Genomic DNA, 27901 nt, shown 5'->3' on the forward strand with positions numbered 1-27901 from the left:
TCCCACGTTGCAGCTGTTGCCAGCACTGCCAAAGCACAGCACCACAGATACAGAGCTGCAGCTTGTAGCACCACTGCCCAGCTATTCCAGTCCACAGGGACACACACAGAAAAACTGCAGCCAAATGAAGTCCCTGTTAGTAGATTGCTTGGTGACCCCAGAGCTGAGGTCCTGCCTCCCTGACACCCTGCCTCAGAGAGCCAGCCCTTCTCCTGGCACAACATCCTGAACCTGCACAGCTCAGGCAGCTGTTTTGCCCAGGAAGAGCCATTTCCAGCTCCCTGCATTGGGCTTGCCCTGGCTGCAGAAGCACACAGGCAGGGGGAACTGTGGTACCCTGCCTCAGCTCTCTCACCATGGAGACACCCCCAGCTGAGCTGCTTCCAACACCTGCAGCAGGCCCTGCTCCAGAAACCACTTTTAGCAAGGCTGTCAGTAACTTTAGTACAGCAGTATCCCGCTGATGATGCAGCTGAAGTTTAAGGTTTTCATTAACTGTGTGAAAAGTCTAAAGGTTTGTCACAGTAAACATGAAATTATTGGCAGAAAGGACTAAGATTTTTCCAAGGCCCAACACTGAGTTAATTTAAAATCTAACATATGTGCAATTTCTCAGAAAGTTCATCCTCTTTAGAAGCAAAATGGAAATTGTCACCCATGGTAACAGTTATCAGATCTGTGGATGACTATAGCTACAGCTTTGTGTCAAAAAACATTTACAGCAAATACAAACAATGTATAATCTGCTCCACCCATCGCCATTAACTCTCGGCATTCAAAAGACACTACCAAAATCCTGAAATAAAAAAAGGCAAAGCTTCATTACAATCAGGATTATACCACCTCCAAACTGGAAAGGAAAAGGGACACAAGGAACCTCTACCAGGAAGCCTCTGATCCATGCATTCGTGGACCAGACTCATGCCTGTGCCTTGCATGGATAATTGGCCTTTGCAAACTCTTCTGAAAACTTTCCAGAGTGCCCAGGGTGAGAAAGGCATGGAGTCACAAAAAGGAGAGACCACTCCCAGACAACAAGTAAGAATGAAGCTAAGACAACTGTGGGAACACAAAGGGAAAAAACTGCATTGCCTATCAGACTTTACCCCCCAGAACCATCACGCTTCTCTTGCAACTGGCAGAGTTAAATCTTCTATCATGGCAGGGATCAAGGACCAAATGCAGCCTATCAAACACCTGAGCATGGTCTTCCTTCTACAGCTTCAGAAAGGGCAAACAGCACATTTCCATCCTAACACAATGAACTTTATTACTCCAGTCATGTCTTATTAATTACAGATCATATAAATGCATGGAAAACACACTCAGACAGATATCTAAAAATACAAGCAAAGCAGATGCAGTTATTAGTCCTCTCAGTCCTCAGCTTAAATGTACAGACAGCCTTCTACACACAAAGCCTGAAGGCTTTGAAATTGTGCTTTAAGAAAAATTATCTTAGTCAAATAATCAGCAAATAGTTCCTTGGAGACAAGTTATAGGTATACAATCAAATAAAAATAAAACCAGTTACAGATTTCTGTGCAACACACCAGAAATAGAAAAAAATGTAGAGGACAGCTGCAAGTGTCCTCTACTTTTTTTTAATTTATTTTACAATACTTGCTTAGTGTTCCAGCCTTATTCTCAGAGCATGACACTGAGTATATTAAAAGTCTAGCTGCAGCTTTATTTATTTAGTCCACATATATGTTTTTAACTCCTTGTCCTAAACAAAATTACAGTTCCAGCTTAAAAGCATGAAAGAGAAGCAGCTGCCAATGTGCAGAACAGCAGAGATAAAATGGCAGCAAAATGAAAATTTGTATTTTTGCTTTACTATTATAAATAGATTCCATAAAACTGCAGGAATGTCACTACAAAGATCTGGTATGTAAAGTGGTGAGAGAATGACGGGAACAGGTTACATAGCAGGAAGAAATATTTCAGGGTGTTAAAGCAATGGGTTTAGCTGCAGCTCTAATAGAACACTCCACAACCTTGAAATGTCGGCTGTGTAGCTACACTGCAACAATTCCAAGTCAGTAAAACTCCACCCAGGCATAGCAGTTCATCTATCCTGGCCCTCATGTAGAAGACAAAATATATCTGAAGTATGAAGAATTGCCCCTGAAGTCACGAGCACGATGGCAGCTGTACTGCACCTGTAGGTTACTGCCATGTTCCAACAGCTTCCTGCCTCTCCTTTCTCTGACAAACACAGAAAGATGCTCCTACTTCCCAACTAACAGTTAAACAATTTATAAAACCTTTTTTTGCTTTTGTTTTATTTCTGACATTTACTATGTTCTACTGTAGCTATCGTATGTAACAGGAACCAATTGTTGACAGTCTCCTTCAATTAGCGCACACACACACTAAATCAACAAGACTGATAATTAGAAATAAGAATAAATAAGAAAATATGAACATAAATATTAATTATAGAGCCATGTAGCAATAAAGCTAGAAGTGCATTATTTTCAAGTATTTAAAAAATTATTTTTTTCTAAACTGAGAAGTGGTTAGACTATTAGGTAAAGGCTAAAGCAGAAATAGCATTTTTAGCTGCCCTGCACAAACACAAGTGTGGATGTATGGCCAAATCTTGGGGCTGACATGTTGAAGTCTAGAGACATGATTTAACCTTACAAACTTACATGTGGCAAGCAGTTTGCTTCCCAAATAAGTATCTCAAAGATCCTTAGGTTTTTGTGATGGTAGCTGTGCCGGACACAGAAGAGCAGCAGCTACAAGCTTTTTCTAGATGATGATCAACACTGATATGCAAAAGCATAACCTGTGTTCTGTACTCTTAAATCACCAGTTGTCTCCAGTAAATAGCAATTTCTTCAAAAATCATTCTAAGCAATGTCTCACAGACCCCCAAAAAAGCAAATACTGCATTTTAGTTTTATAACAAGTATTATCTTTTGTCCACTACCCCTATTGCTAATAAAAAAATGCAGCAAGTGATATGAAAGGCCTAATGAGATGATAATCATTAGACTGCCTGCTGTAATTACAGTAATTTCTAATCATGTGCCATGTTGGAATTGAACCATGGCACACTCCCCTCATGGAGTCTGAGGATAAAATAAACTCTTGTACTCTGAAATAAGCTCAATCATGCAGCAGGCTGCACATCCCAGCAGAAACTGCACCAGAGTGTTGGTAGCACAGACCCAGGGCATGGAAACACCTCAGCACCTGGTAAAGCCCTCCCATCAGAACCTCCATGCACAAACTCCATCCCCTTTGGATCTGCACACAGCCACGTGTTCTGCATCCCAGAACACAAACATACAGAGTAGTGGGATGTGGGCACAAAAACTGGCAAAGATCAGATACACTGAAGTGAAAAAGAAGCTCCTGGAAATTCTCAGCCTGTACAGCAGCCTCCTTCTAGCTTGCAGTGCAGGCAGTGCCCTTTTCAAAGCATGCCTGTGTCATTTTTCAGACTCACACAGCACTACTACAGAGAAACACAGGGCACATTCCCAGAAATTATCTACTTCTGCTTCACCTGCTTGGATAGATGTGATGGTCAAAACAACTTTCCTGCAGGATTGTGCCACATGACAACCTTGCATTTTTGCCTGTGTTTAGTGCTTGCAGGCAGAAGCCAAAGACCACAATCCTCATGGATAAAATGAACGGCATGTGAAGCTTTAAATCTTGCAAAAGAGAAAAAGAGCCACATATTTTGCATAACAGAGTATCGCTACGTTTGCCAAATGTCTTTCCCCTAAAAATTTTTGCTGTTTTAGTTGAAGATACTTTCCACATAACTTTCTACTCAGATGTGCATTAGCTACTGTTTTAAACACTGTCTCGAAGAGTGAAAAATGGGGTGTTTGATATTCCCCCCCAAAACCTTCCAATAGCCATAACCTTTAAATTCTATACTAAAAAATGACAGCATCTGACTGTTCTTCTACAGCACAACAGAGTTCAAAGAGTTGAGCACAGACAGCAGATTTTGTATAACTTGTATTTTGTGAAGACAAGAAGATGAAAATCATATCAAATCAAAATAGCTACAAAAAAATGCAAATAGCAAAAAGGCTTGTCTATTTGCACTGTTAAAAAATAGGCCAAAACCTGAATAAACATAAAAATCCAGCTCTCCTTTTTTCAAGATACTGTCATTCTAACTGTGATCACAGATATGTTAGCTGCAGGTGAAGACTTGCTTCCCACCATTTTTCTAAGGGCAATTGAGAATTTTAATCTTGAACTAATGAATCCTGCTACTAGTAAAAGGTTACACAAAGTGGACACAGAAAGCAAGAAGAATTAATGAAGCACAAAATGTAATTATTTTGAATCCTCTTTCACTGCCTGTAAATGCTTTATTTCTTACTACAATACTCTAATCTTTCAGTGGAGCAAAGCCCCACTGTAGGTGGCTGGTGGGTTGGGAAGGTTAAGTGAGATTAAGTGTACTTGGTAAAAAAATGTTGAAACATTTGCCTTTCCACTCTACCATATAAACAAAATTCCACATGGGACTAAGTAAGCAATTCATAGTTCTGTTATGAACAAGCACAGCAGGAGTAGCATGACTCTCACTCTCACTTAAGGGTGACACAAATGTGTCATCTCCCACTCCTCATATTTACAGTGTCCAAAAACCTTGTGTTGATGGAAGCCTGCAATGAAATTTCTCTTTTAGGGCACCAATTTGCAGAATAAATCTTATGTGGGGTTTAGATTCAGTCAGGAGAACCAGAGGTACCAATGGGAGTTTGCACAGTACCATAGCTTGTAATGTAAAACAAAACCTTTCACTTCTCCCACACTTGGCTCAGGGATTTTTCCATGGCTGTTTGCCTCAAGATATACAGGAACTGATCTGTAGGACAGGCTAATCCAAAGGAACAGGAGGAAAGCACAGTAAGACCAAAAGAGAAACCAAGTTGATGCTGAGGAAGTGACATCCCCACTCTGGATGTGAAGGTGAATTGGAGGTGTGGTGCCAGACAAGCTGCAGTCTGCTACCATGGGCTGAATGCATATTAGCTCTAGGCAGAATATTTTCCATTTTACTTTCATTCCAATTTAATCCAGCTCTCAAACTTCATTTTATGGTGCAAAGCAAGGCACAGCAGGCAGGTGCAATCAGGGGCTTCACTTCAAAAACACATTCCTGATACAAGCTGTAATGCAGATAGAACTGCAACCATCACAGTTCTCTCAAGAGTGTTAAGACTCTCCAGATGGAAAATAAAGGAAAGAAAAGAAGCCAACCAGCATCTGACATGGAAAGAGCACTCCAGCTCTTTTGGTTCAGTACCAAAGCATGCTCTGGATTCCAGCTTTTATACTTTTGTTGAATCATCATGAAGGACTGTGTGGGGCTTGGTTCCTGGCTAACAAACTCAAGAGGGACACACAAGTCCAGCGCAGCCATGTCCAGTAGCAGATGACAGCAGAACAAGATAAAGTACCTCAGTGTTTTCACAGACAAAAGGTACAGGCCAGACAGAAGAAAGGAAGAAAGAATACAGGACACTTGCATATTCCCAGCAGTAAAACAAAAGTCTATTCTGAAACTCCTGAAAGTAGATGTAGAGCTGTCATGGTGCTGAGATGCCTTCTGGAGGAACATGGTCCCTGGTCATCCTCTGTACTTCTCAGGTTAAAAATGGGATTTTTTTCTTTATGAATCACAATTTATCTCACATCTGATCTTCTCTCCAAAAACTGCCCAGGCAAATTACATTTTAAACATTTCCCCATATGTGGTTATTTCCAGCTGGCAGGTATGGGTAAATGATACCATTACTTGGGAGAAACTAATTTCAAATCATGTTTAGAACAGATGTGTTAAAGGAGGTTTTCTCCACTGCAGAAAGGATCAGTATTTCTTTTAATGTGTTGCCAGTATTTTCACAAAGTGTTTTTCTTTGGTCCATCACAAAATTCACATGTAAGAGATATAAATGAAGCAATGAAGGGCACAAATCTGCAAAGACTAGTAATTTACACTATGTTTTAAATAAATTTAAGACTCACTAATTATTCTGGATGCCTTACTTGAATTACTTGCAAGGGCCTCATTTTCAAAAGGCCTGGAAAACAGACCCCTCTCAGGAATCACAAGTTTGGCCAGGCACACTTTGAAGAAAGCCAGTACTGAACATAAGTTAATAAAGTATTTGCATACATATCCACCTAAAGCAGGACACCACAAAGAAGTCAGGAACGCTTTCTTCTGAGAAGCATTAGTAAAAAGGCAGTCACTGGCACACCAGTCTTTCATCCAAAAGCAAGTAAGTGTATTCTGTAGAAGCTTGTATACAAGCTCCTCAGATAAAAAAAGAGACAACAGGTATGATATATCCAGACAGCACAATCTTTTCTTTTTGCTTTGGTAACACAGTTTTAAGCAGAGGTCCCAGAAACCTCTTAAAGAACATTACTGCCATCCTGCAATCCACTCCAGCTGACAGAGTGCTGCTGACAGGTTCATTCAGACAGAGAGCTGACATCGAACCTTCAGCCCTCAGCAAAGTCCAAGTCACAGCACTGTGTCATATTACAGTGTGCACCCCAAAACAGAAGAAATGAGAAAATCCTCATTACTACACCATCTTCAAGTAAAGCTTCTGAAACAGGGCAGCAGGAAAGCTTTTGAAAGAAGAAAATACATATCTGATCTACTGCATTTTACTACAGCTGCTGCGTGAAACTGAGAGGACCTCAAAAATAACATACTTGCTGTGTGGTCTTGCTTCAATTTGTTACCTCTAAGTCATCTAGTTCAGGGCTACCAAAGCATGACAAAACTTATTTGTCACCTTTTTTGCATTTCTGGGGGAAGGAGGGGAGCAAAACAGAAAAATATCTTCTCCAAAGCTAATCTGACACTGAAAGCTTGGCTTTAGGGTAGATCCTGTTTACCCAGAAAAGTACATGTTCTCTGCCTGCACAGATTTTTGCCTTTCCCTGCAAGAAGGGCAATGACTAGAATGAGCCATAGGGCTCATTCTAGCTGTTTTCTAGCTACAAACATAAAAGAGGGTCCTTTGTTGGTTGACATCTTGTACACCATGCCTGGTTTTGGTCAGTTTATGGAATATGTACACACAAAGTTACAAGTGCCTCAGAGATCTGGGGAACTGCCACACTGTAAAAACAGAAACTGCAGAGGCAGGAAGCCTGTTAAAAGAGTGATTACCAGCATGGGTCAAGTATCTAAGGCACTTCTAACATAGTATGTTCTCCAGAAGACTGTGCACTGAGCTGAAACACAAGCCTTGTTTTGCAGTACAGTTACACTTGCAGCCATTGCACTCTTCCACAGAATCGGAGGTGGCACCAACACTTGAGAAGGACCAGGCTGGGTGGGACAGGGTGGGGCTCCTACAGATGATGTTTTCCATGCAGAAGCAGAGAACCTCACCTTTTGAATCATATGGGAACCATCCCCCACCAAAAAACATGCAGAAAAGCAGCAGGGCAAAGAATGAAGTGGTACTTACGCGGCATGATCCCTTGGCTCACCAACTCCTCCCGCGTGCGTCGCTGCTGGAGCTTCAACTGCAGCACTGCACAGCAGAGAGAAGGGAAAGAAGGAAACCCATCAGTGCAAGAAACAACTGAAGAGACATTTTCAAATGCATCTTGTTTTCTTCTTTGGATGCCAAGGCACTGGTGAGCAGCAGAAGGGAAAGACCCCCCGTCCCACCCCGCCGCCCTGCCCTCCTGCAATTGCAGAAGTGGCCCCCAGCAGTCAGGTTTCCGTAGGCTGCTGCAGCCAGGGGCAGAGGAAGTTGCGCAGGGTCTTGGCAGGGTGATAAAAATCCACAAAGCCAGGCCTGTTTCTCAGTTCTTTCTAGAGCACCAACTGCTTTCCAAACCATTAATATTAAAAAACAAACAAAGAGAAACACCAGCTGACAGTCCTCCAATAAACACGGAGTGACACCCCAGCTGCTAATGACTCCTGAAAACTCTAATTACTATGTGCAGATTAAACGATATGTCAAAATTGTTGGTCGTTACTCTAAATTACAAGGCAGATTTCCTTCCTCAGCTCAGAAATTCACCTTCAGAAATGTCTCGTGAAAGTGAAATACCATGGATACATCTAGAAGTGCCCTTCCACTACAAAAGGAATCCCCTTATCACTAGAATTTTTCCTATTTATTTTAGCATAACAGAACATATTCATGACCTGTGTAAAATGCAATTAGCTGGGGTTTTTTTAGTGCAAATCCCTGGAATACTCATAATTTCAACATTTAGATTACAACAGCAGCTTCCCTTTAAACTATACAATCAAAGCAACATTCTAGATTGTTCTTACAGTCAAAGACACCTTCCATATGAAAGCAACCTTTCAAAACTGAAGAAAAAATTCACATGAATGGAACACACATCTCAAAATAGGACAACCTGAGTATCACTGAATCCCATTTGCAATCAAGCCCAAACTCCTAAGCATGCTCAACATAAAGTATTATAAAATGAATGGCAATGCATCTCATCTCCCCTGTTCTAATTTGAATTTCTCCTATGCCTTTTTCGAGTCCACATAATGAAAGCCCACACGAATGTTGTGGAACCACTACAGAGCAAAACTTCTCTACAGCAATCTCATTATAACCCTTATGTCTCCTTTCTTAACTATTTTGTTTGTCCAGTACATTAATTTCATACATTATATCCAAATTTGTATTGTACACTCCCTAAAGTAGAGATCAAAAACTTTAGGAAGATGCCACTTTGTCTACTTACAGACATCACCACATTTTACCTGTTTCTTTCAACCTCCTATCTGCAGTTTGCATTTCACTAAGATACATCTTCCAATATGGGTTCTGGTCTTCATATGTATAAAAAAATAGATCCATCTCTTCCTTTCTATGGTTGTTTCCATAGCACCTAATCACCCTCACTTAAATCACATTTAATTTTCTTCTTGGATTTTTCTGGCTTCCACGTCCATTGACTCTTGATGTACCTTTCTCTGAAACTCTTTATGACAGTGAGAGGAATACCTCCTACCAGTGGAAATACCTCTGTGCACACAGAGTGCAAACAAGTTACCTCTCTTCTGTTTCTCAAGACAAACTATGATTTCTTAATATATGCATCCTGGGCAGGAAACTACTTTCTTTTAGTACATGGAAGTGAGAGAGGGGAGGAGGATGTACAGAGCACCATGGTAATTCTGTGTGGGATCAGCCAAGAGCCAGAAGGAGGAGGAGGGAACAGAGAGGGGAAGGAACAGGCCCTTCATTTGGCTGTGAAACTGCAAACAGAAGTGGTAGTTCCAGACTCTTCCTCCCACCCAGCATGAGATCGCACTTCAACTTCTGTGCTAGTGTGAGGGCTAGCACAGCTCACAGGCAGCCTGCTCACAGAGCTTCTCATTTGCTGGGCTCCTTTTGAGGTTATCAAAACCCAAATCTTGATCTAACACCTGGCACTTGATCTAACACCTTGCTGAGAGAGAAGAGACAGTGTCAAACCTCTCACTCTCCCCATCACCTCTCATGTTCGCCTGACTGTCCTGGTGGCTGGACTCACGGACAGAGACCACAGCCCAGTCAAAACAGGCACCAGTTTTTGCATTAATGAGTTGAAGAGGATGACCACAAAGCCAGGAGCTGTAGTGGAACAACCAGGAGCCCTGGTATTTGCCAGCACTGAAGGTGGGAGTTGGACTTCACCCTTCCAACAGCACACTGCCACTAAGTGATTTCTGCCCCATTAGGAGCAGCCTATTGAATCTCTGCATGGCATTACTTCCCCTCCTGAGCCCATATATCCATCCCCTAAATTAGCACATCTTACTAAATGTATACAGGCAAGGCACAAACCCATAGCAGCAGGCCCATCTCCCCAGCAGACAATCTCATTATTACTCATGCCTTCTGTTTACACACCTAGTAACGAATGTTAGCTCCTTCTGCCACTCACTTGCTACAACCATCAACCTTCCCTCACATTTCTAACCACACCTACTGTTTCCCTTTCACCTCCCAGCCAGGGATTTTCAACTAAAATCTCCCCACACAGGTGTGGCCGGCATTTCTTGCTCCTGGATGCACATCTCTATTGTCACCCATATTAATGTGCATTTTGCTCAACCGCCGCAGTTTGCCTAAATGATCTAAACTTTTTTTTTATTTATGTCACAATTTATTCCTCCACTAGTATTTGTTCTGTCCACACTGTTACAGCCTCTTGCATCTGTTTCCAGACTACACCAGGTTGAGCTCCACCAGAAATACTTTTCTGCTTTCTACGATTACAACCAGTTCTGAATCCAATGGACGTGTTCAAGGCCAGTTTGGATGAGGCTTGGAGCAACCCGGACTAGTGGAAGATGTCCCTGCCCATGGGAATTGGTCCCTAAGGTCCCTTCCAACACAAACCCTTTTAGGATTCCACGAAAAAATGGGCAAAAAATCAATATGGAAGAAAATTACTGCAGTTTCTGGTAAAGGAGTGAGACTTGGCAGGTCCTAAATTCAAATATACTTCTTGAAACCCAAATACACCATGCTACTAAGTTAAAGATGTTAGAAAAGTCTGTTGCACCTAGACAAAACCCCTAGCAACCACATTTCACTTATCCAAATGACAGAATCACATTTGAGAAGACCTGTTTTCACAAACTGAAAACCTGATCAGTGTGATTATACTGCTATTCTTATACCACCTACATTCTTGATCAAATTTTCCATTGTTTTTTTCCTGGAACTGACAGCAGATGAGCCACTCTTTACTCACTCACCCTTTGTCAGCAATGATGCAAAACGTTATCACTCTTTTGCTCTTCTGAAGTCTCCCTGCTGTTCCCAGATTTATTAAAAATGACTCTCAGTCAGACTGCTAGAGACCTCATCAAATGACTTAAAATTCCCCTCCTGACTGCAGCCACCCTTGCAAATTTTCTAAAGATATCTTATTTCTTTATTAGTTACCATTTTTCTCTACCAATTATATGCACCTTTTATTTTTAAACCCTATGTCCCTTCACAGCAAGAAACTAGCAACTGTCAAGAGAACTAAACTGAAGAACAGGAGAAAAAAGTAATTTTCAGGACCCTTTTTATAAGCACTAAGTAATTCCTGGGGTTTATTAATGTATATACATACATATTAAGCACAAGTTATAATCAGCCATAAAGTACTTTTTTTCCCAATACAGCTTACTTTTTGGCAGGGAGGAGGGCAAAAAGGATTATTTCAGTTCACTCCTAAATACATTTTGGCTTAACTAAGTACTTGGAGTTCCCAATGCCACTTCATATATTTAGGAGATCACCTGTTTACATGTTCAAGTGTGTGAATCCTATATATAGATTAACAGATGTCCCAAGCACCAGTCCAAGGCTGTTGTACATGGAGCTCAGCCAAAGGTCTAGAATGACCAGAGAAATTCAAAGCTACTCTAGGACAGAATGAAGTGTAAGTCTTTCAGTCACTAATGGACAATGTTCTCTTTCCTTTATCCCTGTACTTAACCTGTAAATTAATTTTCAAATTAAGAATAAATGAGGTCCTACAAAGAGCAGTGTATAACTGCTGGCTAGAAAATAAGTTCCAAACTGGTGCCCTTCTACTATATGCAATATTTTGTGGGATTTGTATCCTTGTCAGATTTTCCCACTCAAAGGTGGGCATAACTTATTTCACAAGTATGAAATGTTACCAATTAAATTTTGAACAATGTTTTCATATCACTAGTGGACCATTCCAAGAATTAGTAAAACATTCCAGAGAAATCTGGGAGCTAAGACAGAGGACCACTGCCAGCAGTTTAAGAAGGGTAGAGGAGAACTGCACTGGTGGGAGATGTATTAAATGACAAATAATATTGTGATACAGCTACTACCAACAGAGTCACCCTATTAGTAAATACAGCATGTCATGATTATTTTGTGTTCATCTTAGCACAAAACTTTCTCAACAAGGAACCCCTAGGCATATTCCAGGACCAGCTACTCACAGCTGGTGGCAGCTCAGATTTAACAGTATATAATTAATATAAAGAGCTTGCACCCTTTTCAGGACAGCTCCAACTCTGGTGGTAGTTCAGGGGTGCATCAGTAGTAAGCAGAAGCAAGAACAAATATCTATGATGAGCTAAGTTGTTTTTTGCAGCTCATTACCTAAATCTGGAGGAGCAGCGTGCCTGCCCTTCTATTTCTAAACCACATTGCATTTAGTAGTGCGACTAGAGCTACTGCAGAAACTAGACTGCAGATTCTGCATCTCAGCATTCAACAGAGAAAAATAAAGTTAAAATCTCTTTTCAAAGACTGTCTCACATACCAGGACAGGTTTGTGACAAGAAATTAATAAAATACCCTGTATTTCCTGTTTTTTAAAAAGTAGCAAGATGAAGAGCACGGCTGTGAACTGCAGCTTGTGGTGAGACCTTGTGCACATTATAGTGAACACAGACTCACTACCAAGGGGACTCTGTGCTCACATTTCTGCAAAACCTTTCCTGCCAGGAATCCCAAGTGATACTTAAGGTCACCCAACCAAGGTAATGATTAAGCACAGCCATATGGTGGATTACAACTGGGACAGCATGAGCAGCAGTGCAGATCAGGAAGGAAGGAAGGCTGCTAGAGCCAAAAGAAACCCTATAGAGGGACTGAAGGAGGCAGAACTCCCTGGAATTCGGGCTGGGATGCTCAAATAGGAAGTGCAAGACACAAACTGTGTATTAACAAGAAAGGCTATATGCTCACAGGCGTGATTTATCAATTTTGTAAATTCAATGAAAGCAGTCTGCCTGACAGAAGAATTCATCCTTGCAACCCAATAAATAAACCATGTAATTAGGTAGCAAAAGTACTGAAGAACAAGTGAAATTAGCCCAACTTCATTATCTAAGTCGAGGAAAGTGCAAGCATAAGTAAAGACAGTAAAAAGCAATTTAATGCTCATTTATTTGTACATTGTTCAGCACCTCTGGAGAGCCCATTCTGAAAGCACTGAGTGGCTACAGCATCCTCCTAACTCACAAGGAAGCACTAATACAGCACAAGCTGCAATAAGAACTTGCCACTTAGCTCAACACCTCTACCTTTCTGTAGTGTCAAAGGAATTTCAGGGGAATTTTCACAGGCCTAGCACTGAGCAGGCCTGACCAGGTTTACTTTGTGAGGGTCAGAGACTATGGACTAAGGAGATGTGCCTCTAGGCCACCATCTCAGTCCACATATACTTTCCAATTTTTCAGTCCAGTTTGTGTAACACCATATGCAAGCAGCTTAATTATAATATGCAACAATAAAAGACAAATCTGGTGACACAGAGTATTTGCTGACCAAAATTGGCACAGCTGTTTGTGCAGAACTGGGGCCTCTACCTCAAATATCACAGTGCCATGTAACCACTGCTCTGAAGGATGAAGTCACCTTTCCACTTACCACTCAGCCAGCAGCCCTTCCAATTACACTAAGAAGAGAATTTTTTCCTACTTTCTGATTAAATAGTCACATTTGACCAGAAGCAAATGCCAAATTCAGCTTTTGAGTATACAGCACACCAGCTGTTGTTTTCTGTGGAAGCTATATCCTACTGAATTCAGTCCCTTGGAGATGTGGTAAGAAAACCTTTCCCTCACACCAAAAAATGGTCTCTGAGCATTTTTCAGCTGTGCCAGCTTACAAAACAAATGTTGACTTGTATTAGATTTTTTCATGCTTCAACAGGAAGTCAGATTAGATTCACCAGCAAGGGCAGCATCTGTAAAACTCCAGTTGCAACACCTTTCTGTGCAGAAGCAGCCAAGGGCTGTTTGTGTACCAAATTACACGTGGGTCCACAAGAAGGTGTAAGAAAAAAACAGCTGTGATAGTTTGTGATCAGTGAGTGAGAATACAATGGTCAAAATTAATTTTCAATCTTAAGTTACTGAAGTAGATAACTTTTTCTGTTTTAGAGCTGCATTTTTCTGGTGCTGTTGACAACATACCCCGCACCATAGAGAACGTGCTAGAATGGGGGTTACCAACAAAGAAAAGCAAACTTTTTGGGCCTTTTTTAAAGGCAATTTTCTGAGCCTAACAGCATTTTAATCCACTAAATCCATTTTATTCCCCACTGCTGATGGGGAATACATGCTGGCTTTGCATTTAAGCAGACTGTGCAGTTAACAGAGAAGCATTTAAGTGAAGCAGACTGTAAATGACACCCAAACTGCAGGGATTACATGACAGTTTGCTACCCTGGGAAGGGGATGCCAAAAATTCATGTCCCTCTGTGGGGTGAAGGAGAAGCAGCAGACACACTGTTGATCCTCACAATTTGCAAGCATCCACTGTTGTTGGAAGCAGCAGCCATAAGGTTCTGTTCATCTCAATGCATTTTAAAGAACAGCTTGAAGCAAGTCTACACAAAGGGAAAATTAAGCAGAAGTTTATTCCTTTACTGTTTGAGACTATCTCACATTCCACTATTTCTTTTCTCTACTGAAGCAGCAAGGGCTGCTATTAAAATGCAGGCAGCTTCCTCTGCTCTTCCTTAGCAACCATGCTAGGGAGAAAATGGAGTTTGGAAAGGTAAAGAATAGAGAGAAAATTTGGTTTGGTCTCTTCAACTGTTACAACAACCTTTCACACTAGAGGCAAAAGCCTCTAGTTTTGTGGTCTTCTCTCTGTGAGAAGCAGGACTGGGACCTCCCTCCCTGCACCCACAGAGGAGGTCTGTGAAGCAGATCCTGAACAGGAAACAAAACTGGGATCAGGAGCAGTTCCATACTGCAGGTTCTGAGAGTGATGAAAGAGGACTTTTTCACAGAAATGCAGAAATCAGCACATCCTGCTGCAGCATGCTGAGATGGAAAGGTGTCTTGGACCAGTTTGGGGAGCACCGCATCACAGGCAGTTCTTGTATAGAGGACTTGAACCTTTTTTCATGATCACCTCTTATTTCTTATCCTCTTAGGAAGCATTAAACATTTGTAGAGATGAAAACAGGAGTATGATTCTGCCTGAGGTAGACCTAAACCCTCTATCAGGTGATTCTTAAAACACAGAAGAGTTTCTTCACCTCCAAAGCAACAACTTCCAAAGTACTTCACAGTGGATGTGCTAGCAATAATCCAAGGATGCAATGGAGGCCATATCACACCAGGGTTGGTTTTTACTATCCAGCACTTCTAAAAGCCTTCAGGCTCTCAAATGCCCAGCAGCTTTAAAAAGCAGCTGGAAAGTACAGAAGAAAAAAAAAAAAAAGAGTGACTGGTCAATTAAGAACATAAAAAGACAAGGAAGACAAGGAAAGGAGAAAATGAACTGACTGTCACTCTCAGAACAAGAAGGACTTGTTTCTTGATAAAATCACACTCTTCAAAGCTTTTAGGGGTCAAAATATTGGGTCATATAGAATCATTAACATGGCATGCAGCTTACACATGCCTGTTGATGGTCTGTATGAGCAAATTCCAGAAGACTGGTTTTGGCTAAAAACAAAAAAAAAAAACAGGTTCAGGGCAATATTTCTTTATTGTTGGGAGGATGCCACTGGAAGAGAAATATGAAATAGGAAAAATGTAAAAAGATGTTTTCAAAGGATGATGGAATATTGTATTATCTTTTAACGAGTCAATGTTATGAGGCATTAAGTAGTTCTCTTAGTGGAGACAAATACAGATTCTTTGATACAGCTAATTTAGCAGAAACAAAAATCCCAACCTACAGAGGAAAGTGGTCCCTAAAGAATATACAATCAGAAGCACACAGTCAAAAGTAAAAGGATCTATTTCCATTCTCATATTACCACAAGGTAGCTGGCTCACACAGAGCACAGAATAACAAGCTACTTCAGCAGGCCATTTTTGAGGCTTAATATCAAATTTGATAAATGTAGACAGCACATTAATGTTAATTAAAAACTGTACTTAGAAGATAAAACCAGCATTCACAGCAATTTTAATTTTGTTAGGACACAGCACTATAAAACAAACAAAATCAGTAGCGCCATCCAGCTACCAAGACATAATATGATCTAAGATCCAGACAGGACAGAACAGATACTCCAAGGCTCAAGTCAGCATTGGCTCTGGTGGTAAAATGTGGACATCCTAGAGGAAGAACCAGTTCATAGCCTGAGAAGTTTACTTGGTTACTTCTGAGATCTGGTCTCAGTATTGCACACAATTGAATGTGCTTATTTCACAGGAGCTACTCGTGTATATGACTCCAAATAAATGCAAACTTGATTATTACCATGAAAGTTGTGCTGAATTTTGCAGGATTATTTTCATGTTTATTTAAAATTAGGACTAGCAGTTGCTGTGCATTTTACAGTATTTACCTTTACCTTCTTCCTTCATGACTTAACTCTTGCCACTTCCATTACACATTCAAGATTTAGGGGAAGTTAACGTCATTTTTTTCACTGATACTCTTAATGCAATGCCAGTTTTGTCTTCTTTGATACTAAAATTTTAAAACCAGACAAGTTTGTTACTATTAGTACAGAAGTGTTTCTATTGAACACATAGAAGCCAACTCTTAACCATAAAGTCTTGGTACACCTATAACCCATCTCAGCACTTGCTGAAACTGTTAAAATACAACTTTAAGAAATTCAGCTGAAATACATGTAACGTGGTATATTTAGTAAGATATGCAACATGTAAAAATGTACAACAAGCTTGTCAACAGGAAAAGTTGTTTTGCTTTCTGTGCAGGGTACTGATTCTTATAAAATCATTTTGTCTCAGTAGTACTGGCTAGGTGAAAACTAAGCATGTGAGTAACTAGGCACATATCCATATCCATGGAATCTGGCTACCATGCATGATCCAACAAGATGACCTGTAACAAAATACCTAGGTGGAAAGGTCTACCTAAAATTGACCCTGGTATCATAATACAGTAAATATTAACTGTAATCAGTACTTGTTGATGCCATCTGTATATCCATTGTTACTATTTAGAGATGGAAGAGAATTCTTGAGGAGGGAAAAACACAGAGAATTTCCCACTTCCCTGTGTAAACTTGAGTCACAGTCTATAGTGATTTGTATTTTTCCATGAAACAATGAACAAGGAGGAACTAACATTGCCCTTAACCAGCTTGCAAAGAAGACTCTAGAAAGACATTCTCCCAGATAATTTAATATGACATGGCAGATGGGGACAAATGAAGAAAAAAGAAGGAATGGGTAGATATATCCTGACAATTAGATCTACAGCTGTCTACTAAGGTAACAGTACAAAGGGCAAGCTACACAAGGGAAACACAAGTTCAAACCCTTTAATTTTTTTCTTGGAAAGACAGGAATATCTCTGCCTAAAAGAAGAAAGAGCTCAAACCATTTCATTTTCCATAAAGATGATACACAGGAGGTGTTTATATTTTTTTCCAAAAACTATACAGAATTTAAAAATCTAATGTTCTGAGTTATGTCAGAATCTGAACAATTTTTCATTGTATTTAAATCTTTGAGTTCAAGGGATGTGTTTTTGTGGGTTTCTTACAAGCAGAAATGAAATCAAGCACTGAGACAGTGCCCAGACACATCCATAAAACACATGATTGATTAGATATGTTTATAACACTAAAATTGATGAGCAAATCTTTCCATTCTCCTTGCAGCAAAGAAGATATGGTCAAATACTTTTCCTTCATAATTTGCCACCCATACTTGAATTTCTACTCCAACAGAGTGCTCCAGTGCACAAACAGCCTCACAGATCAAGGTCACAAACTTCCTCAAACATTTCTGAGAGACTGGGTTTGGCCCAGTGATTCAGCCTTCCTTCTGCCACAGGGCACCCTCTACAGATAGAGGCTGCAAGTTCCCTTCAGAGGAATCATCTAATGGCATAGACACCACAGAATTTCTGTGGCAAAATTTCAGCTGGGACACCTCAACATATGAGCTGTGTTTTGGGGTTTTCCTCTAAAACATGGAATGATTCTGTATTTCCAAGACCATTTCAGATTTTTAACCACCTAAAGATCTTTGGTTTACTGAAACCAAATGCAAATGAGAGCCAATGTGTTTTACCACTAGTAGTAGTAAAAATTACTTAGACGTTTACCAAGTTAAATATAAAACCAGCAGTTCTTAAAAGTAATAATTAACTAGTTAAACAGGGAACTCAGAAAGCTGGGCCTTATAATTTTACATCAGCTAGCTTGAGCATCTCCCTGCTTCAGCTGGTTCACTGTGCTGACAGTTACTTAGTGGGACACGAAACAAAAGTGGTTTTGTCCAAGGTGCATATTACATGCACAAGGAAGACTCAGAGCATTCCCTATCTAGTCAGCATTCCTTTCACCAGCTTCTATCCAAGCCCCAGCATTCTCTCTTAGCAAGAACTTCAGGTGGATACTACAAGGAATTACCATATTTCTTTAACTCATGGTAGTTTAAAACATCTTTCTTTGCTGTTTGTCTCAAAGACTGCGAAGAACACTGGCCACAGTCATGGCATCTGAGGCTCAAATAAAGATCCTGGCCTCTGCACTCCAACAGTCTGACACCTTCTTTATTGTTTAAGTACAAATTCTATTAGAATTCTGATGCTACCTGAAAAAAAAGTTGCAAGATTCAGCTGTGCCATCATATCATTCTGCATTAGAAATCAGTTCCTCCACAGGAGCCCAGAGTGGAAGCTGAGCCCCAGAATTTGCATTACACATAAAAAGCACATCAAAGTCCCTCAGAATCTTTTCATTGATTTCAATTTCAACATCTATCTACAGTTTTTTACCTCCTTTCTTAATGGATATTTACTTTCTTTCGAAAAAACTTTGGACCACACATCTCCAGGACTGACAATTGTAGTTTTTGCCATGAGGGAAGATCCACAGCACTGAACAATTTAAGCTATGAGGCTTAATGTGCTATCACAGCTATAAATATTTAAGTAATATAATTCTGTGTAACAGATCAATCAGCAAACCAAAAAAACCCAACAGTCCAGAATGGCCTGCGTGACCACTGACTTCAGACTGGTGGACAAATTCTGCAGATGTTTAAAATGTTACTGCTGGCTCAGTCCCCTGCTGAAGGGCACAGAGGGGACTGCCAGCAGCAGCAGATCACACACACGTCAAGATTCTCTCCAACTGGTAATGGAGGTGGGCTTTCACTCACATCCTGCGCAAAGCAGGGGAAGGGCAGCCACGTTCCCCTTCTGTGGCTCCCTCCAGCACTGAGGCAGGGAAGTGGCCGCAGGGGACAGCGTTTGCAGCAGTAGTTAAGATTCACTGTCACATGTCAGTCCTGAAGATACAATCCTCTGCGTTGCCTGCAGCCAATGTGACAGATATTATTAGCAGCAGTAAAAGAGTCTCTCAGAGAGATACAAAGGTACAGTTAGTTTAGCATCTACTTCTAAAATGTTGTCTTCTTCTTCTGAAAAGGGAGAATCTCCCATCAGAGTGTGAAAAAGGGCTGCAATCAGCATTAGAAGGACCTTCACACCTAAGTGTAACACAGAAAGAGGCATGAATGCTTAGGAAGGGTGAAAGTGACTAAAAAGAACATCCCCCAAAATAAGAAGCAGAACATACAACAATTTGCAGAGACAGGTTACATGTTGCTTGCAATACTGATCAAATTATGCACCAGGAGCTTCTGGCTGCCAGCAGTGCTGTGAGATTTGCAGAGGTGAAGAACCAAAGATCATACCTACTGCCACATTCCACTCCTACAAAAACACAGCTGTAGTCTCTATGCACTTACTGCTGGAGAGACACGGAGCAGCAGGAAGCCACAGAAACTCCACACAGAGAATGTCAAAACCTCTCTGGGTCATGGAAGGATCTCTTCCTTCCATCACCCAGATAGCATCACTCAGCTCTGTCCCCAGCAACCCAGCTGGGCAGCACAATGTTTGTGCCTGACAAGTGTTTCAGTGAGGAAGGTTACCAAAAAGATGTTAAATGTGTCAGCTGGTACAGCAGTTGTTATGGGAAATACCCTCAGAATGGTGACAGGCCTTTGAGCTGCCTTTGGGGACAGAGACCACAGAACAAGGTCTTTATAGGCATGATTGCAACAGATGATTCCTGTCCCTGTGATGGAGAAAAGTCCATCATAGGCACTTCCACTGAATACTCTCAAAAAGCTATATTTTTACAAAAGGTTTTCTCTACAGCTGTTTATTTCTGAAAGCCAGTTTTAAAATAAGCTTGTCAAGAAAGCACCAATTTTCACAGTCAATTTTGCAAAGAATTTATGTCCCAAAGCAATATATCCTCTTCCTTATCACCAACTTCTTTCACATTTCTTGTTAGCTGCATCAGGCCAACATCACTTTAGATGGCAAAATTGCAGGCTGGAAAGCTCAAACCTTTGTTCACTTGAAAGAATGCTGATTATATTATTTGCACAATAAACTGACAGAAGATCACCTGCACATTTCTTCTACCCATATCATCTCTCCTGAATACACTGATGAGCAAAAAAATTTTGCAGTTCTTCTTAGCAACCACCATATTTCAGCTACTGCAGGTCTGCTCTTAGTTTGGAGAGATACCAGGTTACTAAATATTACATAGTGCCAGGGAAAAACATTATATCTACTTTACTAGCCCAAGTAAAAGAAACTATGAATTCTGCTCCATGTTAATGCAGAATTCTGGGCAGATGATGCATCCTGAGGAGCCTCCTGCAAGAAAAAGCAGCACAATTTGCTCCACAGGCTCACTACACATTTTAATTGGATAAGCCTAAGCCGCATCAAGAGTCGTATCCATTTTCTACATAGGTTGCAGAGGTTCTTGCCAAAAAATGTGCTGCTTCTACATTTTGGATTAAAATTTATTGATGCAGCAGGTGACAAAATCAGTAATTCAATGCTCAGATATGGGAGTTGGGGCATGAAATGAAAGATCTGAGCGGGCACTTATTTTTGGTGTAGATGTTCACTAAGTTGTTGATCAATGACTTGCAGGTGTGACAGGCATGATGAAAAATCAGGGTGACCACTGACAGATCTTGAGGATGGTAAAACTACTGAGATAAGATTTACATAGGCAGCCTGAGATGGATCAAAAAGCAGAAGGAAAATCACTCCTGTCACTGACCCTCATCTTTGGACAAGGACTCCTAAGTTTTTTTCTGGATGCAAAGAAAGCAGTTTGAGTTCCAATATCATGGTTCCATTTTCAAAAAAAGCAGCTGCTTTTCAACATCTCCTGAGAAATCTAAGCATCAGTCATCGGCTGTTTGAAAGTATAAATAGAGATGTTTTCTTGAAAAAAGAAACAACAGATAACTATGAAAAAAAATCAAAAATCTGAAAGCCACTCAAGTGTTTTCAAGCTTTATTAATATGTGTTCCAGTTGCTGGGATTATCAGTACCTCAGCACCACTGCCACTGAATGTGAAGCTCAGTTCCACTGTGAAGAAAATTCAGTTGACAGGGCAGGAAAGTACTTACTAATGGAAATTTTACTTGGTATCATTACCAGTTCAAAGCATTGCCTGCATAAATGCTACTGACAGCTGTACTCATCGCACCACACCCAGTTTCTACTCTTTTTTGTTTTCTGCATGTGTTGAGTCCTTCCATCTCCTTACTCTCGCAGGTCCAAGTCTGCAACTCTTTCCTTTTAGTATTACTTTGCACTACAGAAAGCACTGTAATAGCCATTTTTGACAAATTAAGTAGATCACAGTGTGGTAAACAAGTTAGCCTCTGTCCCTCTCCTCCTCCTCTTCCCATTCCCAGCATGAAAATAGCTAGGGCAAAAGCAACAGCTGGGGATCATTACACTGACAGGAATAGTTTAGTAAACTGCAAGAGGGGAAAAACATGTCATATCCAAAAAAATCAAAAACACATTAGAGCATCAGGACTGAAAAAACATGTGAATTCAGCTCCAGGGATAATGCTATGACTCTTCTTTCACTGATAACAACTGACTTACAAAAACCCTGGTCATTCAGTGTTAACCCTTTCCCAAGCTTCCCACTCACATCACAGAGTTAACAAATACCCTGAAACACCTCTAGTCCTCACAGCCAAATGAGGCACACTGCCTATTAAACAAAAATAAATTTAAATTGAGTCAACTTCAAGCCACTTCACATAAATATATCATTATCTTACCTTCACTGCACCTCTTACTTTTAAGCATAGTCACAGGCTGTGGCTGCAACAAGAGGATACAGGGAGTCTGGTGTGCCTCTGGATCTGCCATAAGAAATGCCAGAGCAGATCAGCTCCCCGTACATTCAACACATTTTCTTTCTGTGTTTTAATGTGTCAGAACACTATTTGCATAAATAATTCCAAACAGTGGGATGCATTAGGCCATAATTCAGAAAGGCATCTGTGTGTTTTGTGACTGGTTTCTGACACTGCTTATCCATGAATTTGCTTTGCTCACACACGTCCCCACAGCAACTTCAGGTCCACTCTGAAGCAGGAAGACCCAGATCACCCTTTACAGAAAAATGTCACCCTGCATTCCTGTGAGATGCCTTGGGTGCAGGGGCTGCCCTCTTGCTGGGGATTTCCTTGGGACTGAGAGCTTCCAAGTCTACTCATGCAGGTTTCCTGAGCCCTACTGGATGAGGTGGGGCCAGGGCCAGCTGGACCTTCAGGTGCTGCAGGTGTAATGACAATAAAGTCTAGATTACTCCTGAAGAAAGTTAAATGCTAACAAGCACTTGCACGACTCCTGATCTCTTCAAAGTACTGAACAGATATTAATAGTTTAATCAAAGGCTAAGCTAACTCAAATTACCTCCCATTTGCTGTGGACCAAGAATGTGCACACAGTTCGTGCAGATCAGATGGCATGCAGAAACTTGTTCCTGTGTCTGGGCCCTGAGATACAAATCTTGGAAAAAGACAGGTGAGTTTCAGTGTCAGGCCCCGAGTCACACTGAATGTTTGTGAAGGGAGGACTTGTCAAAAAAAAAAAAAAAAAAAAAAAGAAGAAAGGAAAAAAAAGAAGAAAAAAAAAAGTGTTTCATGTAAGAGCATGTAGCACAGAGGTACAGAGATGTAGTACAGAAGTGGAAAAGCTGGAATTTAGTTTTGGAAGTACTTAATTCTAAGCCAAACTCATGTGAATGCTAACTGGGTTTTGAGTAGTTTTCTGCAATTCCCTCTTCATATCTCTCATGAGGGGCTACCATACTGCTGTGTTAACTGATCTAGGAACTGCAAACTGGGCTCTAAAGACTAAATCACTCCAAAGCATTCTTGAATAGAAAACATGTTTATGGATTCCTGAATTCTAGGAATTTTGCAAATAACTGCCCTAACACATACTTTGAAAAATACAAGCTTAAGTTCTTTGACTTCTGCATGTCAAATCCATTTCTGTGTAGAAAGGATCACCAGTTCCCAAACTTCAATGTCAAGTCCTAATTCAAAAAAAAAAGAAATAAATCAGATTTAGGAGACATCTGTTTTCCAGAAATCAGGAAGCAAGACGTAGTCTATTCCAGATAGCTGCTTCTCATGAGAATCATTAAAAGAATAGATGAGCATTGTCACTGTTAGTATAGACAGCCCCTATTTGTCCAGTTTTATTAAGAGTCAGGAAGAGAAATGTATGCTTTTTCTGTCTTGGTGACAATGAAACTAAGCTGTCCCATTTTTAGGGAGACCAAAAACTAAGGCACAACAGTCATCAGTCTCAGCTCAATGCTAATTCTGGACTTCCTAAGGGTTTACACATGGATGCATCTATTCCTCTGCTGCCCATAAGAATTGGCTCTGCAAAATACAGTGCATGCTACAGAATAAATACAACAGGCATCCCAAGACTGCAGGAGACTTGAATGGAGCAGCAGCAAACCTGAAGTGTTATTATTTTCTTCATCTGACAGGAAAGAAGCTGGCTTCTATTTCTCTTTCCTAACCTTCATTTGGTAGCTGGTGGAAAGCAGCTCTCCTTATCACATGTGCCATTAGAGCATCATGAATTAGCCATGGTTTTGCTGGACTTTGGAGAGTCAACAAAGCTTTTCCAATAACCAGAATTATACAAGATTTCAATGGCCTTAATTCACTTCAATTTGAGACAGCAACAAACCTTTTTATATTGATTAAAGTAAGACAGTATTGCTTTTTCCTTGTTATTCCACTGTACAGCTTGTGATACTTAGTGATTGGATGAAAGATGTATACTGGTACATCCAAATGCAAAGTGCTCACCTTCTGTGAAAACCAATGCTTGCAAAAACAGGACAGATGCAAGTTCTGACTTTTTTTAAATTTTGGGTTGTTTTTTTCCTCTGAAGATTGATGTGCTGCAGCTCTATGTCTCCAAAGCAGATAAAGAAATCTGGGAACACTGCCTATACTAATGGATTTATAACTCCTGAACTTGAATTTGAGGACTTGGACTTCAGTTTTCTTTTCCTTCTCCATAGTACTTCAACAAAGAATATTCCAATGAAAACATGCAACAAAAATAGTAATATTTTTTTAAAATTAACAACAAGCTAGCTCTTGATAGATGTTAAATAGGCTTGGTAGGGGGAGTGACAATTGAGGGCAGAAACCTAACAGGTTTGTCTGGCAGCTCCAGCAGGCCTAGACTACATACCAGAGAAAAATCCTCTAAATGCAACTGCTAAAATCCTCTTCCACACACTGGCCATCTTTATGCAACAAACATGGCCTTATTCCATCTGGACAATTGTCCTCAACACCTACCCCTCCTTTATCTTGCTTTGCTGTGCAAAATGTGAGAAAGTTATTTTCCCCTCCTTTCAGATGACATTACTCGCTCTTAAAATCAGTCATCACCTTATTCTGAGGCCACTGTACTCCAGATCTTTGTTTCCTTCTGCAAATTCCTACTAAAATTTCACTTGTAGATAGACAGATCCAGTATTTCTGATAAAACATAAACCTTGCTGCTTGCCATTGGCTTTTTGTGATGTTCTGCCATTCTTCTCCGTAATCTTTTCCCAGCTCCTGTTTGTTGATATTTATAATGCTGTGCACTATGAATGGATCACTGCCTGTTTTCATCTTCTCAATCTTTTTCAATCCCTCCAGATCCTCTTCTTTCCTTTTAGATATCACTCCCTGGAATATGACCTCTCTCTGTCTACGTAGTATTTCAGAATTGTTAAATACTCATTAAAAAAATCACACATATTTGCGGAATACCAACAACTAAAACAAAATCACATTTAGATATATACACAACATTCCTTGCACACTCTCAAAACAAGAACATAGAGACACTTAAAACATGGTACTCTTATCTTCTTCAAGGCACATGAAGAAGATAAGAGAACAAGCCTTTACAGCCTTAAGGAAACAGCCTTAAAACCTTGCTCACAAGAGGCCTACAGACATAGGGGAGAAGAAGAAATGTTAAGTTTGAAACCAAAACTTCCAAATGCAATTGTCTCAAGATCCCAGCACTGCAAGTCACTTCATACAAAGCTCCAGGCTTGTCGAGTGACATGCTTAATGCCTTCAGGGACAAGAGGTCACAGGAGTCAGTGGGAAACCCAAAATCTGGGCTACTGCCCAGAAAGCAAAAACCAGGCAATATGCAGGAGTGGAAAAAAACCCACCAAAAAAAAAATCAAAATGAAGCCCCCACAAATGAATCATACAGGGATTTAAGAGCGCAGAGCCTGCTAACCTTCTCGTAAACTGTGGTATGAATCCTGATACGTGCTTGAACAGCTCTTGCCTTGCTTTGACACAGTCTCTGCGAGCGGCACAATCCCCACATAGGCAGGCTGCAGTGTCTTGGCTTTATCCAACATGTTAGAGGAAATCCCTGGACCTGAAGGCAGATTCTGTATCACAGGAGGCGTCCAGGCAAGTGGAAGGGGTGCTTAATCCTCACAAGAGACCCAACTGCAATCCCTCTCTACCAGGTTTCGGTCACTGCACCAAGTAGTAGAGCAGAAAAAAAATCAGTTTCCTGCTTGATTCCAAGGCTGTGCTTGCATCAGAACAGAGAGGTTCTGTAGGCACAGACAAAGCCTGACAGCCAACATCTAAAGATTAAAACCAGCAAGGCTCTTGGCAAAATTTTTCCTCCTATGATCTCAAATCTGAAACAGAAACTTCAGTGTTTCAGCAAGCAGCTCTAAGCATTCGGGCACCCAGTATGCAGAGCACTGCTTATCAACAGATGCGTGGACTTCTCTGTGGGGCCACTTGCAGTAACAGCCAACCTCATTCACCCAAAATAGTGAACAGTTGGTTTCTCTACTCACACTGCAGACACCTGCCAGACAGGCAATATCATGTGATAGAGGAGAGCCCTCTCTCCCCCTCCATCTCCCGACTGTAAGCACACTGTGCACACAGCCAGAAGAATACCCCTGCTCTGAGTGCAGAAGCTTTTTCTCCCTTCCTGCTTAAGACCTTAGAAACAAGAGCATTAGCTGTGGAGAAAGCTAAACTGATAATCCAAGAAACAAGAGTCTTCAGATGCATTTGACCTGAGATCACACACAGGTAAGAGCAGGATACTTCTGTGCACGCACATATTCTCACCCCTTCTTCCCTTAAATCTGTTCTCCCAACCTAGTAGAAACATCTACCTGAAGATAATCTGCAGCCCCAAATCCATAACCCTCTACTGCAAGCACTAGAACTTCAGAATCCGTGTTTGTATCGGGGCAGCCACCTCATCTACAGCCCATTTCATGTGTATCATTAACAGATGCCACATGGCTGACAAGTTTTGGTTATACACACTCCCCAGCATGGTACTGGAATTGGAAGTGGCCAGGGAAAGCCACGTTCCAGCTGAGCAACAACCAGGAGGTACTCTCACCAGTACAGCTGGTAGCTGTGCTGGTTTTTAATTTTGCTAAGCATGAATCATAAGAAGTGCAATGAAGTCTGGGGTAAAAAAAAAAAAAACAAAAAAACCCAAAAAAACATATATATATATATATATGTATGTATGTATATATATATATGTATGTATGTATATATATATATATGTATGTATATATATATATATGTCCAATGATTACACATACCTAATAAAAGTACTCTTGTTAGCTTCTTTCCAGGAAAAAAATATGAATAGTAATCAACAAAGATAACCACATGGACATTACAAAAATAAAAATATGAATACTCTAAACACTACAGGAACAGTTTCCAATTCATATTCTGTTCCCATCCCAATCAAGACAAAATTTTCTCATTTTCAAACAGTCCGAGAGGCATTCAAGCCATTTTATAAAGCAAGGCTGGAATTACAATCAGGGAAAAAATGTCTCTAATAATGAAAGTAATATCTAAGAAAAGTACTATTCAACCAAATGCTGGATGGCATCAGTGACATTTCTGAGTACTTTCAACAATACTCTTCTTACTTTGAAATGCTCAACCTTCACCCAGGAAAGAATCCAAACTCCAATCTTCCCATGAGTAAAAACACACCTTTGGTGATACTATAAAGCTCTGTAATTGCACTACTCCTGAATTACCATCATATACTCAACAGAAATTTTCATCTTAATTTTAGGATTTGTAGAAATCAGGTGAAGGTTCAGTCTCACACTGAACTTTAGCCAGTAAGGTCAAATTACTGCACAAAGAGAAGAGCCTGTTTTTGCGTGAGCATTCGCAGTCACTGCACTGTGGGGAGCTGCCTTGGGAAAGAGAGCCAGCACACCACAAGAGTTCTAAAGAAAGGATGAAGGAGAAGATAAAGGAACACATTGTCCAGATCTCCCCTTTCAGCAGCAACACAAAACTGCACATTGAGTCTGGCCTGATACTCTAAGCAGGGAGGTCTCATAACTGTAGTAACTAAAGAACAATTATCCAGTGCCAGACCCAGTTCTACTTTTCCTGGAAAGAATATACCATCTGGATGGTAAAAAAGACAAGATTCAGCTACAGAGGTCAGAACCTACTGTTATTTTGTCAACCAGGGCCTCTGAATTAGCAGGTCACTACTGCATACAAAACCTGAGAAACA

At 40.6% G+C, this 27901-nt stretch overlaps 1 protein-coding gene across 1 annotated transcript in view; it reads right to left on the reverse strand.

Moving 5' to 3' along the window:
- The window catches only part of MRTFA (myocardin related transcription factor A), a 77720-nt gene that overhangs the window by 23008 nt on the left and 26811 nt on the right, over positions 1 to 27901 (reverse strand). Inside the window, exon 2 of the mRNA XM_066550452.1 lies at positions 7491 to 7556. Coding sequence (XP_066406549.1) covers positions 7491 to 7497 — 7 coding nt within the window. The 5' untranslated portion in view covers positions 7498 to 7556. The remainder of the gene's footprint in view (positions 1 to 7490; positions 7557 to 27901) is intronic.

Source organism: Molothrus aeneus, chromosome 5, assembly GCF_037042795.1.
Source record: "Molothrus aeneus isolate 106 chromosome 5, BPBGC_Maene_1.0, whole genome shotgun sequence".
In the NCBI taxonomy this organism is placed as follows: domain Eukaryota; kingdom Metazoa; phylum Chordata; class Aves; order Passeriformes; family Icteridae; genus Molothrus; species Molothrus aeneus.